Source organism: Oryzias melastigma, linkage group LG23, assembly GCF_002922805.2.
Source record: "Oryzias melastigma strain HK-1 linkage group LG23, ASM292280v2, whole genome shotgun sequence".
NCBI lineage: Eukaryota > Metazoa > Chordata > Actinopteri > Beloniformes > Adrianichthyidae > Oryzias > Oryzias melastigma.
The window spans coordinates 13,955,574-13,968,602 of NC_050534.1; the positions used below are offsets into that span (position 1 = coordinate 13,955,574).

At 37.8% G+C, this 13,029-nt stretch overlaps 1 protein-coding gene across 1 annotated transcript in view; it reads right to left on the bottom strand.

Annotated features, from left to right (window-relative positions):
• tmtc2a (transmembrane O-mannosyltransferase targeting cadherins 2a) overlaps window positions 1-13,029 on the bottom strand; it is a 72,077-nt gene that overhangs the window by 12,378 nt on the left and 46,670 nt on the right. The window contains exons 3-8 of the mRNA XM_024291309.2: window positions 6,109-6,937; window positions 4,739-4,853; window positions 4,258-4,343; window positions 2,632-2,816; window positions 2,378-2,456; window positions 325-446 (exon numbers count right to left, since the gene is read on the bottom strand). Coding sequence (XP_024147077.1) covers window positions 325-446; window positions 2,378-2,456; window positions 2,632-2,816; window positions 4,258-4,343; window positions 4,739-4,853; window positions 6,109-6,937 — 1,416 coding nt within the window. The remainder of the gene's footprint in view (window positions 1-324; window positions 447-2,377; window positions 2,457-2,631; window positions 2,817-4,257; window positions 4,344-4,738; window positions 4,854-6,108; window positions 6,938-13,029) is intronic.

Consider the following 13,029-nt stretch of genomic DNA (forward strand, 5'->3'; position numbering starts at 1 on the left):
TGACATTAGTTCATCTATTTGATAGAAAATACTTTTGTTTTCTGAATATTTTTTTGATTAAGTTTTGGTTTTTGGAATTTTATTTTAATCTAAAAGTTAAAATTTGTATTTATTTTGCTTTTATAAGTGAGATCTTTAACATGTTTTGCACTAATTTGAATCTGCAAAAAGATCAGTCGGATGTGTTTGTTGTTTACACTTATTACCCATCATTCCAACCTGTCTGTTTATCCAACCTGGGACCGGCTGTCTGCACATGAGTCTGTGGACTCATCAGTCAGTTGGGATTTTAGAAAGTACTGTGTGTTTCCTGCAGGGACATACGGTGATGGACAGGAGTTTTCCATAAGTGAGGTGAGCCGGGATGTGGTCAGGCTTCGCTCTGAGGGACTCTCTGTACCAGTGGCCTGCTTCCTCCAGCCGGTTCAGCCTCATGTAAGCCTCTCCTGAAACACCATAAAAAACATTGCTTGAAATGAGATAAATCCTTCTCAAATCTGTCATAAATTCTATAAATTTGCATGTTTCCTGACTTTGTTGCTATTTTTTCTTCATATTTATTCATATCTTCCCAGTTGTTATGTATTTATTTTTTGTAAATCCTAAAACCTTTGTTTCTGGGTCACTGTGTAATCCTAAATCACCTTGTTTTGGGGCTGCAGCTGCATTAGCTCCCAGTAGATCATGGCAGAAAGGCACAGAAAAATGTCCCAGAATAAGCCTTGTTTAACGATAATCTGAGATTCCCAGCAATCCCTGATTTTAGGGTTTACGGGGTTATCTGCAGGACTTAATTATGCAACTACATTTAATACGGTTACATAAATAAATACTTTGGCAGATTTGGTTGCACCTTGCGATCACACTTTCTGGAGGGAAAAGGATACGCTGATGTCAGCCCCTCCCTCCATCTGTCTAAACAGTCGGATTATTTTCATTCAGGCTATCCCATGAATTCTCTTTCTTCTGCAGTGTCAACAACGTCATTAGGGTTCTAATAAAGTTATTAGCTTTACAAAAACAAACAAGGAAATGTCATCTATGATTTGGATCCGCTTCTTTTGCACATATTTATGTCAGAGTGGGTCTTTAACAAGTTTTAATCTTCATCACATGCAAAAGAATGTTTATTTTTATCATCATAAAAGTGTGAATATTCACAAGTTGCAGTTAAAGTTCATGAAAAAAAGATTATTTTGAATTATTTTTACAAAAGTACTATTTTATTTTATGCAGTTTTGAATAAAAACAGCTAAAAGATTTAAAGTAAATCAAATAAGATTTTAAAGATGACACAAGAATTCTTGAAATGTTGACAAGATAAATTCTAGGAATAATAATTTGCTTTATATATTATCCCACAAATTGCATGCCACCTTTTTTCTCATTTTTTCCTGACTTTTGTTAAATTGTTCGCCTTTTTTTTCTTCATTGTTTCTCATTAACTAAAGTTGTCCTGATTACATTCTTTGAGCATCTGCAATTGTACCATATTTTGTGTTCATTTTAAAAATGGGGAGGAGTTAATATTGACAGTTCTATTCTTTAGAAGTAACTTCTTATTTCAATAAAATGGAAAATATTTTTTTTAAGCGCAAACAAGCAGTAAACATGAGTTTCTTCTTATCCTGCGTTCACACCGGACGTGATTTGCTACTGTTGGGCGAAGGCGGGATACACGCTGGACAGATCGCAAACCGTGGAATTGGAACGATCAACCTTGCTACGCTAGCCAGCCACCGGGGGGCAGCATGGCGAGCTAGCGGTCGCTCCAGCTCCATGGTGTTATGATGTTTTTCTCATTTTCATTAAGACTCTAATAAAAAGTTCCTCCAGTTTTACTTTTCACCTCTCAGGTTAAAGCGGGAAATCGATTGGTCAAACTGGGGCACAGTCCGGTGGAAGTATCACCGGGTCACGAGCAGACGTGTGTCTCCAGATCTCCTCAGCATTAATGATCCTTTATAACTTGAATCTATGATTGTAGAGTATAAATATTTAATATTAAGTCCTGAACTGGATATTGATAATTCATGTAGAGAAAACAGTATGGTCCAGCCGGGTTGGATTATATAAGTTCGCTTCCACCCACTCCCTTTCAAGTGGTCTATATGTAATTCAATGTGATGTCTTCTTATTCTTTTTCAACATTTAAACCCAAGCTACTCGCTCAATATCATCCGTGTTTTCCATGATGTGGCAATGAATGAAGTCCAGAAAAATGTTGGCAGTAGCTCCTCCCACAAGCGGCTGTGAGGGAGGAGCTACCAAGCAGTAATTTACATGCATGAATTGTGTCTGATGTGAATGGAGCATTACTGCTGACATAAAACATAAAACACCAGATTCTTTTAATCGAAATAAAGCAGGAACTCACCGATCATGTTGAAAAGGCTGTGTGGTGCAAACTGGCGCGGCATTTTCTGCACCGCTTCTTTATAAAAAGACAGAGCCTCCTGCAGCAGAAAGAAAAAACAGATTAGGAAACTGACTTAAATGAAGATAAACCCTCACTTAACAACAAAATGGACGGTTTTCATTTAAGCTAGTTTACTCCCATCAAAGATTTCAAAGCATATTTCTTTCAACGAACCTTTAGGCTCCTCTTAACCAGGAACTGGACCCACTGACCTCATGCTGGCCCTGCTCATGCAGCAGCTTCCCCAGGTTGTACAGGCAGCTGGTGACGGAGCTCTTGTGCGCATGAGGATCCTTTAAGTTTTCATCCGGGATGTCGGCACAAGTGAGGAAGGTCCGTTTGGCTTCTTCCAGATTTCCCCGATTCATCAGGATTATTCCTGTGTTTAAGTAGGCCGCTGTGAGACCAAAAATATATATATAAAAAAATTAAGGTATCAGTCAAACAACCCGCAGTACAAGAGAAGAAGACTTTTACCACCTGAAAAAGTAATTTTATTAATGATTAGATTGGTTCTAAATCTAACTGTTGGAGACTTTAAAATATGCTTGACTATGCTGGGTAATTAAGATGGGGAGTACACATTTATTATTACATTTTAACAGGAAAAATGTGAAAAATCAAAGAAAAAACACAATTATGATTAATTTAAACAAGAAAAGAGATTAAAAAAAGTTTTTCATAATCTCTCTTTGGTGCCGTAACCTGCAGACTAAATCTGACAGGATCACTGGGATGGCAATTTGGGGTCAAATCAGGATCAGCTTAAGACAATGAAAAACCAGATAGTAAATTTGAAGAAAAAAAATAAAAAAATGAAAATTAGAAAACAAGACATTGTAAACATGGGAAAAAAACCAAAAATTAGAAAACAAGACATTGTAAACATGGGAAAAAAAAACAAAAATTAGAAAATAAGACATTGTAAATGTGAAAAAAAACAAAAGTTAGAAAATAAGAGATTGTAAATGTGAAAAAAAATGAAAATTAAAAAACAAGACATTGTAAATTTGATAAAACATTGCATTTAAAAACAAGACTGTAAATTAAAAAAAAATTAGGAAATGAGAAATTGTAAATGTGAAAAAAATGAAAATAAAAAAACAAGACATTTTAAATTTGAATAAAACATTAAATTTGAAAACAAGACATTGTGAATTAAAGAAAAAATGAAATGAGAAAACAAGACATCGTAAATATAAAACAAATGAAAATTTGAAAACTAGACATTGTAAACTTGAAAAATAACATTGTAAATGTAAAACTTGAATAAAAAAATGTAACCTAAAACTGTTACCAAATGTAAACAAAAAATGTATATTTGTTTTTATTTTATTATTTTTGTCTCTCTCTTTGTTTTCAATTTTCCGTTTCAATTCAATTTTTAAGTTTTCGCGTGGGGGCGGGGCTTCGAGCTTAGAACACCTTTGACCAATGAGCTAAATTCAAATAAAATACAAATAAACATTATTTTTTAAATTGGTAACAGTTTTAGGTTACTTTTTTAATTCAAATTTTACATTTACAATTATTTTTTTTTTATTTTAAATATTTCTTTCAACTTTACAATATTATTTTTTTTATTTTCACACTTTCAATGATTCCTTCAAGTTTTCAGTTTCTACTTTCAAGTCTAAACCTGTTTACATTTTTTTCATTTGCAATCTAGTTTTTCATTCACTTTAAGCTGATCCTACTATGGTGCATAAATTATGTATCTCTAATTCTTAATTTAAAAACATTAAATTCTTGCACCCAACAAACTTTTTAAAAAAGAGACTGAATTTAACATAAGTGTCGAGTCTGAGCATCAACTCATCAAATGAGACTTTACTTACACGCCAGAGTTGGTCGGCTGCCAATGGCGAGTTTGTAATAATGCAGCGCTTCAGAGAAACGCTCGTTCTCCTGCAGCAGCAAACCCCTGATAGAACAGAGAAAATGGTCCAAAGTTATTACATCCTTACCTTTATACTAGATAAATTCTTTCTTTTTGACACATTTCTGGCTTCCAGACGACAACAATGTCACAGAAGTTTGATATAACAGCAAATCCTCTCCAATATCTCTGCACCTCTGACATCCACCTTTGCAGGATTAGCTTTAGCTTCCCAATCTCCTAAAAGCTCTGCCAACCATGACTAATCACATCAGTAGCATTAGAGCTTCCTTTCTGTCACGCTCCTGGTCCACACCTTGGTTTTTATTTTTTTCCTTCATGTAAAAACCTTTTATTTCATTTTCTTTTGTTCATTTTTCTACTTGTGTTTCTCAGTTTGCAGGAAATCACCGCTTGTCAAATGTAGACGATGCACTCACAGGTTATACAGCATGTCAGCCATGTTTCCTCGGTACTGCAGAGCGTTTCTGTACGCCTTCTCCGCCTCCGCCATCTTGCCCTGGTTCTTCAGAACATTCCCTAAGTTGCCCCAGGCTGCATGAGACACATGGCAATCAAAGATGTAAGAGTGTTTCACTTGAAACTACTGCTTAACAACACAGTGAATACAAGCAAAACTTAACTTACTCTGATAAAGATTGTGGGTATTTTTCATGATGTATAAAGAAAATAAGATAAAACTTTCATTTTTGAATATTTTTTCATTCAAATTATTGTAAATCGGGGCAGTAGAATAAATGCATTTGTAGCGAAGGTGCTACAATGATCCACGCCGTTCTGATGCATCCGCTTGTAGACGACTAAATCTACAATTATGAGCTGCATCGATTGCTCCGATAATGCTCACCATTTTTGTTGCACCGGTAATGTTCACTTGGAGTTGTGAGGGGCTGTAAGCTAGTGGGAGAGCGTGTAAACAGGTGGATGATTGGAAAAGGGGGCGGGCTTATTCGGCATCAACAGCTCCGCCTGCAACTCAGAGGTGAATTTCTAATTAGGAACCAGGAATTAATTAAAAAAAATTTTTACTGATTAATCGCAAACGTGGAAAAATTAATCGCGATTAATTGCGATAATATTACTTTTTATCTGTGAATAATTAAATATGAAATCACACACAAAACTGTGCATTTAGAATGTGTTTTTTTTTTATTAGTGCTGCCAATCTATTAAAAAATAATCAGAATAATCACACTTTTGTGTTGCGATTAATCACGATTAATCGCAATGTTTTAATAGGTAAATTTTATGACAATTTCCAACTTTTGAATAAAAACAGGCCAGAGAGAACGTTTTCATTGTCTGAAATATTTAAATTTATCAAGTGTAAACCCAGAAGTGTTAGTGAAAAAGTGATTCAAACCAAAAAATAACAAGATTAAATTACTAAAAACCAGTATTTATCTATTTATTTTTTTTAGTGGGCATGGTATAAGTGTTTTTAATGCACGCCATGGAAGCCTGAACCGCCAAGACAAAGCGAAGGACTGTTTCTTCACAAGGTATAAGTAACTTACGTTAAAAAATATTAACCCGTTAATTATTTTTGATTAATCGCGTGCGAGAGAGGGTGTAAACAGATGGATGATGGGAAATATGGGCAGGCTTACTCTGCATCAACAGCTCCGCCTGCACCTCAGAGGGGAGTTTATAATGAACTATGTCCTAAAAATAGGGCAGAGAATCTGCCAAAAAAAATTACTGATTAACTGCAAAAATTTAATCGCGATTAAAAATTCAAAAAGTGGCATCATCATATCTAAAGATGACTGGGGTGGGACATTTTTACCTTTGGCGGGGTTCACTTTAATCCCAGACTTGTAGAGATTCTCCTCATTGCTCCAGTCTTTGTTCCTTTGAACAGTTCTGAGTCCGTTGAGCAACACAAGTCCCACACACAAACACAACATCACGGCCTTGAACCCTCTAGTCCTCAGTCTCACATACAGCGTTCGAGCGCCGGCAGCAACCAAAATGCAAAAGCCAATGCTGGGGATGTAAAGTACCCGCTCTGCAATCACGAAACCCACGTAGAAGAAGAGGTTGGTGGCCGGGACGAAAGGCAACGTCAGCATGCCTAAAGAAAACAGCACTATGCTTTCGGTGGGGGGCAGGGATGTTGGTGGAGAACAGTGAGCGTGTCCAGCGGACCCGTTTAGGGTCATCTTGGTATGTTCTGAGTTATGATTCGTGTCAGAGGCGTGGCAGCCGTTCCCGTTAGTGACTGATTTCCCATTTGCTACGTGGTCTTTTCCGTTAGTCTCCTTTGCTGGGGAAGCTGGAACTCTAAGGCCAACCAAACCCAGCAGGACGAATCCAACATAAAAGGCAACTGTGTGAAGGTTCCTCCAGTCGGCTACGGACTTCACCAGTGGCACCGCATCCATGGACCAATCAAAGCTGAGCTTGTCTGGGCAGAGCAGCAGCCAGGCGTTGGCAGCAGGTAGGTGGAAAAAAGTCAGCATTCTTGTGAGGAAATGTGGCGAGTCAGCCGCTGGGTTATCAGAGTTGGAGAAGTTAGGAGGCTTGTTTCCCATCCAGTAGAGGCGAGCTGATAGCAGAAAGGCTCCCCATGAGGCCAGCATGCTGAGACTCAAGCACGCTCGCAGGTTCTTTCTCTGAAAAACAAGAGAAGATGCCGTCAGTAAAGCAGTTTTCTTTGACCAAATGTTTGAAACATTCTAGTTTAAGGAGTAACTACAGTCTATCAGTACAGAGATCTTGGAAGTTTATAATAGACACCTATCAATCCGTACACCTTGAATCCGTCGCTTGTCAATTTGCCACTTTAAGTATTTGCACTGCAGGAGAAAAAAAACAATCAATGGAAAGAACAGGCTACGAACCAGAACCTTCTTGCTGTGAGGCGAGAGTGCCAACCACTGGGACCACTGGAACCCCGATAGCAAACACTATAGTCCTGCTTCCATCGTCCTTGATATACTGTTAAAAGCGTTTCTAGTGGTCTTTGAATTATGGTTGTGCAAAAAATTCTCACTCCCAACTTGTCATATATGGACGTATTGTTCGGGCTTATATCATGATAACGATAAATTCGCAAATTATCATGCAGGCCTTATCTTACGCATTCTCACTACCAACTCGTCATATATGGATGTAGAGTTGGGCCCACTCCGCGTCACTTTTTGACCTTTTGGATGTCCTCAACTTATCGTTTGCCGTTACCACTAAATCAGGGGACCTTGAATTCCGGGCCGCAAATTGGTACCCTAACCCCAATCCGGTACCCTAACCCAGTACCAGGTCCGCGTTCGTTATCCCGTCCAATACCGCATCCCAAGGGTTGAGGAGCTGTTGTTAACTGGGAACAGCCAGTACATCAATGAAAACAACAAGTTGGACACACCCAAAACGTCAAAAAGTGACTTGGAGTTGGGCTGAACCGTACATCCATGAATGTAGAGTTGGGAGTAAGAATGAGTTGGAAAAGGCCCACACTATAAATCGCGAATTTATTGTTATTGCGATATCAGCCTGTATCTACCCATCGTACAAGACGAAAAACTACAATAAATGGTTACCTTAAACTTTTACACACATACAAATACAATCTCAGGGCAGCTTGAAGTATTTAACCTTTACTCATTTGATCAATCTTGTCATGTTAGTTGCCCGCCTCCTTTTTAGACACGAATCATTTGAAGTACATTTTAAATTATGTTGACTTTCATTTAAATAAAGCAGTTGCAGTGAAATGGAAATGATGTTTAAGTAGTTATACTTTTTTTTAATGTATCACAAGTGATATCGTCATTGCAATTTTGATCTCTAATATTGCAAGTTGAAAGTTTTCTTTCTTTTGTGCAGCCCCCTGTAGAAGAATTATCCCGGTTTTAGTTTTAAAATGAAAATTATTTTTTTATAGGACATAGGTTCTCCAGAGCGGTAAGAGTTATTTAGAAATTTGCCTCTGAGATGTGGGCGGGACCATTGTCCTGGAGTGTGCCTGGCCTCATTTCCCATGATGCTTTTGTTTACACTCCTGCTGGCTTAAAGTTCTGAGCCAGATACCAACTTGAAAGGAGCTGACCTGGGAGCAATAACTTTTATGGCTATTGGCTTTCTCCAACTGCATTTTTTCATCTGTTGAATAAAGAAATACTCATAAATGCTAATTTAATCTTAATTTTCTTTATACCTGTCCTCCATTGTAAGAAAGAATGTGCTAAAAACACCAAAAACACAATTTTCGTACAAAAGTGTCTCTACGTTGCTACAACGGTAAACCTTTCCAGTAGTTTGTCAAATTAGTGCTCTATAAATATTTTCATTTCACATTCAAGCCAACAGCTTGTATTAAAATAAACCAAATCTTCCTCATTCTTTACCCTCTTTATTCTCTGCCATTTTCTTGGAAATTAAAAGTCATAAAAACAAAAACATGGGAGCGGTGGAAAACTAGGAAGTGATGAAAGATGATCTTGGACAGCTGTGCACCATCCCGATTTCTCTTTCAATAAACAACAAAATGAGGGTTTATATAAGCAGTAATCATGTCAGCCGAAGTAGATTAAACGCACCGGATCTCACTTTTGGTCTGCAAATATATTGCCCAGCATCAGTGAAGTTTAGAATAGGTCAACCTCCAATATGGGAATCAAAAACAGAAATCCTAAAACTTCAGCAACTTTCACAACAATAGCAATCAACACTCCCTTCAGTTCTGACCTGTGGTCAACTATGAAGAAAACCTTGAGAGGCTTTTCTGTAAAGTCTCTGCCTGCTGCCTGTCAGAACTGCAGTAAATGTGACCCATAATCAGCTTATTATGTTGGCATGTGGACGCTGTTTACATCTAATCGGAGCTTTAATTCTGGAACATGATCACAATTAGGTCCTCTGTTACATTGCAACTTAATATTTCCCACTTCTGGTTGACCCTTGACTGTTTTGAAGTGAAAGAGGAAGAATGTATTGCACTTAAAGCAACTTTTAAAGTCGGTGGTTCAATGGAAATTCAGTTCTGAGTTGTGGTTCCCATCATGCATCCTGCTAGCTTACAGCCCCTCACAACCCCAATATTGGCAATATTGGAGCCATCCAGCCGTACAGTTTAGGCCCAATACCATAGAGAAATACCATAGACGTAGATGGATCTAGGACCTTGTAGCTACAGCAAAAAGTAGGCGTGGGCATATCGATCTGAGTAATGATAGTAACAATACCATGGTGAAGTACTGATACTAGCGTGATAAGATCAATACTTTCATTGCAGTTTTTTTTTTAATACATGTACCAAAGAGCTTGAATGTCCTTACGGAGTTCAGTGTCTATCTGTGTGAAACGTTGCCAGATTGGGAGAAAAAACACCCAATTTGAGTTGAAAACTGCCCAATATGGCAACACTTTATATTTGTGTAAACAGCAACCCCCCTCCCCCGCACTGCTGTTCACACCTTGCCCCTCCCCTTCCTGCTTTATCAGAAAGAGTCATTAAAGTGCCACATATTTGCACCAATGACAGCTTTTATTGTTGTCTCATTTATATTTTTATATTTATTTAAACCACCGAATGGTTCCTGAGCGCCGCTGTGTCTGCAGCTCACCCCTCCCCCAAAAGGGGTCAAATTGAACAAGTTGTGACAACTCATGGAACTTTTGCTTATTTTATTTTTCTTACTAGTCTCTTTCTTATTTTATTACTGCATTTATGTTAAATATATATATTTGTATCTATATGTTTGTGGTGTATGTTTTTTTCTTCTTTTTTCATTGTTGTAGCTTTTGTTAAAATTTTGTACTTGTTACTGTTATTATTATACTATTATTAATACTCATGTACTAAATTTGATGCATGCTCAGATCAGATTGTTACAGAGTTAAAAAAAAACATTTTTATTTGCTGAAAGTCCTGTGTTTTACTTTAAACTTTTACTCTGAACTTACTTTATAATCAACATTTCAAGAAAAAATATTGATTTTGGTGATACTAGCCTTGTATTGACTTGTTATCGTATCGATAGCCATATTCCCAGTATAGCCCACTACAAGATTTTTTCAATGAAATTTTTTCATCTGCTGCTGATTCACAACGATTTGAATAAAGAAATACTCAGAAACGCAATTTTAACCTTAATTTTCTTTACATATCTCGTGCATCATGAGAAAAATTCCACATGAACACAAAAAACATCATTTTTATTGAAGTGGGTCTATAATGGAGGATTTTTCCCATTTCCATGGCAACGAAACATTAAACACAAGCTTTAGTTCGTTTTCTTTCAAATCTGATGTCAGCCTTGTTCCATGGCAGAATAAGGGAGCTTGGCTGGGACAATTTAAGCTTAATTATGCTTGTTTATCCAATTACATTGTAAGCTCACCCATTAAACAGTAATTAAATACTTTACCGTCAAGAAAAATCTTCACGTCTGAGACGATTTAGTTCACTATTTAACCCAGAAGTACTCGCTATTTGTGTTCCTCTTGATCTAAACAAAACATAACAATCAGTGATTATCACCGATTCTCCAAGCTTCCTATTTTCTTAGCCCATTTATTCTCTCGCCAAGAATCAGAGTGAAATGAACTCTGTTTGAACCTGTTTAAACGGGAACAAAGGCTCAGAGAGTGCAAACGAGTGAACCGACACACAATGCACGTTCCTGTTTAGTGAAATTGCACAGCTTTAGAGACCTTTCCAAACATTTATTGTTGCAAAATTGTATATATTGGCTTTGACATTATTGCCCTTGTTGCATCCAATCTTGTGATAAGACAATATTTACAAAAACTACTTCATAGTAGGCTAAGAAAAAATGTCTCTGTTACAGAAGACATGCTTTTGAATGCTAGTGCATACACTAACTGAAACCATAGGTTGTCCATACATTAAATGGTCTATGCAAGCCTTAGACTAAGAGGTTTACCACCAGCAGCCTTGACCTAGTGGTGACAGCCTAATTATTCCTTTTCTCTAATCCAAGATGGGAAAAAAAACAGTGTTCAGGAAAAGTTGACTTCAACAAAAGTGCAGATAATTCCAGAAAGTCAATACTTGGATCGAAAACAAATGCAAACTCCAACATTCTAGAGGAAGTGAATAGACTGTGGTAAGGGAAAAAAAGGGGGAAAAATTGGATATTGACTTGGAGGCTCAAAGGTGGTACATAAAGAAGAAGTGAGAGTGCATGGTCCACAGAAAGGGAATGTTTTTATTGATGGATGAGTCTGTCAAGTAAGGAAACTGTTAGGAAATCCAATTTAGCTTAGTATTGGAAGATGAGTCAATTCAGACTCATTGCTGGCATTTAGGCCAATACACTTCATTCTGGTCCCTGCTGTCTTGTCTATATCTAAATTGTTCTTTAATTGACTTTTCAAATTATTCAGAATCAACTTATAGCTCTTTTCTAGCAGTGGATGACATTTATGCTCAGCATGCAGAATCGCTCAAATGGACAAACAGTCAACGGACATTTTTAAGTAGATCTGTTTGAAAGGCAAAAGGAAGAAGAAGATTGAAAAACATCCTTATGCAACATTCACACCACCATAAGAACGTACTACACAAGGTTTCATGAAAGCGCATTTAGCCTGTGGTGTTCACACCGGACAAGCAGGGAGTGCCAGGAAGTGGTGTCTTCTTCTTTTCTTTTTCTACTGTTTACTTGCGCATGTTCGCCATATACAGTTGGAAGAGACTTAGTGTGAAATGTAGAAGCAGTGCAAATATTGGTGAATTTTGCTCCAGCCAGTAAATAGCCGTTTAACAGGGTTAAAAGATCTTAGACAAGGGATAACAGATCCCAGACAAGGATTAAGAGATCCCAGACGAGGGTTAACAGGTCCCAGAAGAGGATTAACAGATCCCAGATGAGGATTAACAGATCCCAGACGAGGGTTAACAGATCCCAGACAGGGATATTGGATCCCAGACGCGGGATAACGGATCCCGGACGAAAGTTAACGGATCCTGGACTAGGGTTAACAGATCCCAGACGAGGGTTAACAGATCTCTGATTAGGGTTTACAGATCCCAGAAGAGAGTTAACAGATTCCAGGCGAGGGTTAACAGATCCCAGACGAGGGTTAACAGATCTCTGACGAGGGTTAACAGATCCCAGACAAGGTTGGACAGATCCCAGGCGTGGGTTAACGGATCTTGTACGGGGGTTAACAGATCCCAGGTGAGGGTTAACAGATCCAAGACAAGGGTTAACTGATCCCAAACAAGGTTAACTGATCCCAGATGAGGGTTAACGGATCCCAGACGAGGATTGACAGATCCCAGACGTGGGTTAACAGATCTCGTACGAGGGTTAACAGATCCCAGGTGAGGGTTAACAGATCCCAGACGAGGGTTAAAAGATCCCAGACAAGGGTTAACGGATCCCAGATGACGATTAACGGATCCCAGACGAGGGTGAACAGATCCCGGACTAGCCCCCAATTCATGTTACTCCCCTTTTTATATCTAGAGGACATATATTTTTAATTTCTCCATTGTAATCGTGTTTTAAATGGTTAGTATTTCCGATGCCAAACACACGTCACGACCAAATCCAATAAGTTGAATTCCCAGCTTTGGACCAATGAATGCCCAATCTTTATGTAGAACCCAAAAAATGTTGAGATGATTTTTTTTTTCCCTGAGTTTCGACACATTCATCAAAGATCTCATTATGGATGATCAGATTCTGTCTGAGTTTACTTCAGTCATTGTAAAAGATATATGGAAAAAGCTTAT